General features: G+C 34.0%; 1 protein-coding gene across 1 annotated transcript; it reads right to left on the bottom strand.

Moving 5' to 3' along the window:
- Positions 1 to 293: 293 nt before the first annotated feature.
- LOC127121574 (subtilisin-like protease 3) lies at positions 294 to 2,739 on the bottom strand. Its single transcript, XM_051052037.1, has one exon. It carries the CDS (start codon positions 2,668 to 2,670, stop codon positions 406 to 408), a length of 2,265 nt encoding a protein of 754 aa, XP_050907994.1. The 5' UTR covers positions 2,671 to 2,739; the 3' UTR covers positions 294 to 405.
- Between the last annotated feature and the right edge of the window lie 1,856 nt (positions 2,740 to 4,595).

Here is a 4,595-nt window from a genome sequence, read left to right as displayed (position 1 = left end):
TCTCTTTCTCTGCGACACCAACTATATTCCTGACATTCAATGCTTCTCTCTTTCTCTGCGACACCCACTATATTTTATATAGTTGTGAATATTTTTAGCAGTGCCTTTCCAAATGAACAAGAATTTAACTCATGTAGCTGTGATATCCCTACTAGAATGACCACGTTGTTCTAAATTTCTATAGAAAATTGTAAAGATTGATTTTATGAATTACAGTTTGAAGAGGTTTACTTAGTTAAGACTCATAACTTTTTAGTATTCAGAGAGTTTGGCTTAAATTAACATTGAAGAAATAGAAATAACCTCCAAGATTCCATTGCATGTTTGCAAACTTTTTAGTTCCTATATATTTATTCCTTATCATCATAATCTCATGCTCTAATTAATTTGGTTTTTTCCAAATTTTCACACAAACACAACCGATATAGGAATACTAACAGAATATTTTCCAGAAACCCACTTGATAGACCCTTGAACAAACATGTTATCACCTCTATTCTCTTTGCCTTCGGGTATAAAACCAACAAAGTATGTAACCTTTTGCTTCACCTCATTGAATGTTATTTGAGATGGACTTACACTCACACCAACTGCCAAAGGAACATCAATTACCACATTATAAGTTGTGTTAACAGGTCCAACATTTGTCAATGTTCTTCTATAAAACTGTGACGCGGATCCCAACCAAATCGAAAACGATGGATAGTTAAGTTGTGCCTGTGGTATACTCTTAACCTCAGAGCATTTCACTTCCTGTTGCAAAATAAGTCCAACTTGTTTATCAGTGTAATTCAAACCGCACAAATAAGGAATATAATCATTTGTTTCGATATCATAAACAAGTCCTGGATCGTTTGCTTTCGAAGGATTAACATGTCCAGCACCGGTCGCAAATACATCAGCTGGTAGAAGTCTTTGATCCAAAATAGGTTTTCCATGAAGATTAACCTTATTTGCAGTTGTCATGATTGCTGATTTTATAGCGGCCGGTGACCAATCTGGATGAGAGTTTTTCAACAGCGCTGCAATGCCGCTGAGATGAGGACAAGACATTGAGGTACCTGAAATTATGTTAAACCGTTGAGTACTATTGTCTAATGAAACAGGCCATGATGCTAGAATGTTCAATCCAGGTCCAATTATGTCTGGTTTCAGAATTCCGAGGCTCGCTTTGCTTGGTCCTCTTGATGAGAATGAAGCAACTTGAGGGGCTAATGGATTTCCAATAACAGTTCCTTGGAATAAAATTGTGGCTGTTGGTGTTGAAGTTGAGTTTATATAATCTTTGATGGATGAACCAGCTGAGAAACTTACATGAACTGCAGGTAGAACATGAACATCAGCAATTGGATTGAAAGCGTGATTTTCGCTATTCATGAGGATCATGGCAGCACCACCAGCATCCTTAACTGCTTGACCTTTGGCTACTCTTGCAACAAAACCACCTAGCTCACACAAAACTACCTTTCCTTTGACATCAATGTTCTTCATGGAAGTTGGACCACAAAAGAGAATGGAATCATCACTTGTGTTAAGTGCACCTGCATACACAAGTGGCAATAGTGTTGATGCAAAGTCTTTTGGTTGGAAAACTGATTCTCCAATATATTCCGCCCCATTTCCAAGCTTAGCGAATGCTTCTATTTTTCTGTCAATTGTGCTAGCACCAACTGTTAGAATCCATGGTGCTTCATTGGACAGTGTACCATACAGTGGACCTGCATTTCCTGCTGAACAACTAACAAAAATTCCCTTTTGAATTGCACTAAATGCACCAAGTGCGATTCCGTCTTCAAAGAAAGGAGTGGAAGGTATTCCAAGAGAGAGTGAAAGTACATCAACACCATCCTCAACTGCAGCGTCCATTCCAGCTAGTATTGCGCTTTCTGTACAACCGTTGATGTTGCATACTTTGTAAATTGCCAAGTGTGCATCTGGTGCCATGCCCGTTGCTGTGCCATTAGCATTGCCAAAGACATTGGCACCTTGCACGGACCTTCCCGCGGCTGTGCTAGCCGTGTGAGTTCCGTGGCCAACGTCATCCAATGGAAGAGATGAATTTTTTATGAAGTTCCTTGCTCCAATGATCTTGTTGTTACAAATCCTCTCTCCTGTGAATTCACAGTGGCCATTCCATTTTGCAGGCGGAGATGACATTCCTTCGTCGGAAAAAGAAGGATGGGAAGGGTATATACCAGTGTCCAGGATTCCAATTATGATCCCTTTACCTAGATCAGAACCCTTCCATAACTCCTGACTTTGTTGCAACCCTAAGAAACTTGGAGTATGAGTTGTATGTAACGAAAGGATTTTCTCCGGTCGAGTTGACAGAACCTCGTCCTTCTCTTCTAGAGCCATGGCTTCTTCTGGAGTCAACTTCGCGGCAAAACCATCAACTATGTTTTGGTATGAGAAAATAATGCGCTTTTGGTTCTGAGTTATTGTAGTGGATGGCAAGAGTGAATGGTACCAACCATGCAAACTCTCCTTAGATTGAAGAGAAGGTTTTTTGACGTGAACAATGTAAGTCAATAAGCTACTTTCATCTTCTAGTTCATCGTTTGCAGCTTCGAATTCTGGGTATTTTTGTGCTGAAGTTTGACAAACACTTATGACAAGAATGAAACCAAGAAACAATATTGGTGTTAATTCCATCTTGGTTAAGGCCATGTCTGTGAAAGATAAATGAAATTAATCCCTTGAAACTAAGTTATATAGTGCGGAGGGAAGACATGGTAGTTAACGATATCACAGCTAGCATAGAATAGCACCTTGCTGGTTAGAAATTTATAAATTAAGGCACTTGCATGGTGATACCCGCTAGTTTGATTTATTTGGTTCACAATAGGTGTGGCGATAGATACAATTAAGATAGTATGCTTAGTTAGAGAAATGTCTAACCACATTAATGATAAGTCACTTGCATTTCTAACCACTCATAGAAAAATGTGTATCTCTAACTATGCATACTATCTTAATTGTATCTATCGCCATACTTATTCTAACCACTCATAGAAAAATATGTATCTCTAACTAAGCATACTATCTTAATTTTAATTGTGTCTATCGCCACACACCTATTGTGAAATATCCCAATGCAAGTGACATGGTAGTTAACGATAGACACATTTTTTTATGAGTGGCGATAGACACAATGATATGCAAGTAGGGGTGGCAATTGGATTCATTAAGACAAAATTCATTCAATCCATCCATCAAAAAATCCATCCACTACATTAAAATTAAGTTAATAGATTGACTTTAAATCCAATCCATTTATAAACATGAATTATCCAATTCAAACACATTTTAATGATCCAATGGATTTTTTTATATAATTTTAAAAATAAAAAAATTCAAATATCAAAAAAAAAATTGAAAAATAAAAAATCATTTTAAAAATCATTTTTTTAAAATCATTTTTCCAAAAATCATTTTTAAAAATCATTTTTCCAAAAATTTAAAAATCATTTTTTTTGAAAAATACCAAAATTTAATTTTATTTTCGAAAAAAAAATGATTTTTAAATTATTTTTTTCGAAAATACAAAAAAATATTTTTTTTGAAAAAAAACTGATATTGTTTTATTAAAAAAAATAAAAAAAACTTTTCAAAAAAAATAAATTTCAAAGGAAAAAAAATTTCAAAAAAATAAGTGATTTTTTTCAAAAAAAAATGGATGGATGGATATCTATCCACTAAAAATATGATAATGAATTTTATTCTTAAGGGATGTATTGGATTGAATATTTTCAAAAAAAAATTAGTGGATTGTTAATGGAATAATTGATTGTTTTGATCCATCCATTAACGATTCAATCCATATCCATCCAATTCATCCATTTTGTCACCCATATATACAAGTCACTTGCATTTCTAACCACTCATAGAAAAATGTCTTTTAAATACCAAAACTAATGATTGCTATAGAGAGTTGAGTATACTTGTATAGAGGTGAAGTATCTTTATCAGAGGAAATGAGTTGAGAGTTGAGGCATACACAAAACTTCAATCATCTCAAAATTTGAGTTAAGTTAAACAAACTTTACAAAACTATTATAAACTGACATTTATTCTATTTATAAATATAAACCGGGGGATCTTTTATTTAATAGGAGACTTTTAAAACACAGTCGGAAGGGCATCTTTTATTTAAAACATTATCTAAATATTTCGAAAGTAGAAATCTAAAAAGATATGATTCAACAAATTTTGAAAGATTCTATTAGTGTCTTTAAATTTGTATTAAATTTACTTTTATACAAGCAGATTTTACACAAATAAAAAATAAATACTTAAAGAAGAACAGTGTATAAAATTTATAGTTTTTTACAAAGAAATGGACTTGTCAAGTTGTTCTAGCGCTTCAGCATTTTCTTCAAGTCTTCAAGTCCCACTTATATAGCATAAGAAAAGAGACTGTTGGAGGGCAAAATATGGAAACCAAATAAAGCGGCTTTTCATTATTGGATAGGTGAAAGGAGTGATACTACATATTGTCCTTTGTCCATAAATTCAGTAACATGTGTGATGTATAGTACTGTCATTTTCCATGATATCAAATAGTGGAAAGAATATTTGATTTGTATTATGTA

The sequence above is a fragment of the Lathyrus oleraceus genome, chromosome 2 (genome assembly GCF_024323335.1).
Source record: "Lathyrus oleraceus cultivar Zhongwan6 chromosome 2, CAAS_Psat_ZW6_1.0, whole genome shotgun sequence".
NCBI lineage: Eukaryota > Viridiplantae > Streptophyta > Magnoliopsida > Fabales > Fabaceae > Lathyrus > Lathyrus oleraceus.
This window is presented reverse-complemented; position numbering and strand designations above follow the sequence as displayed.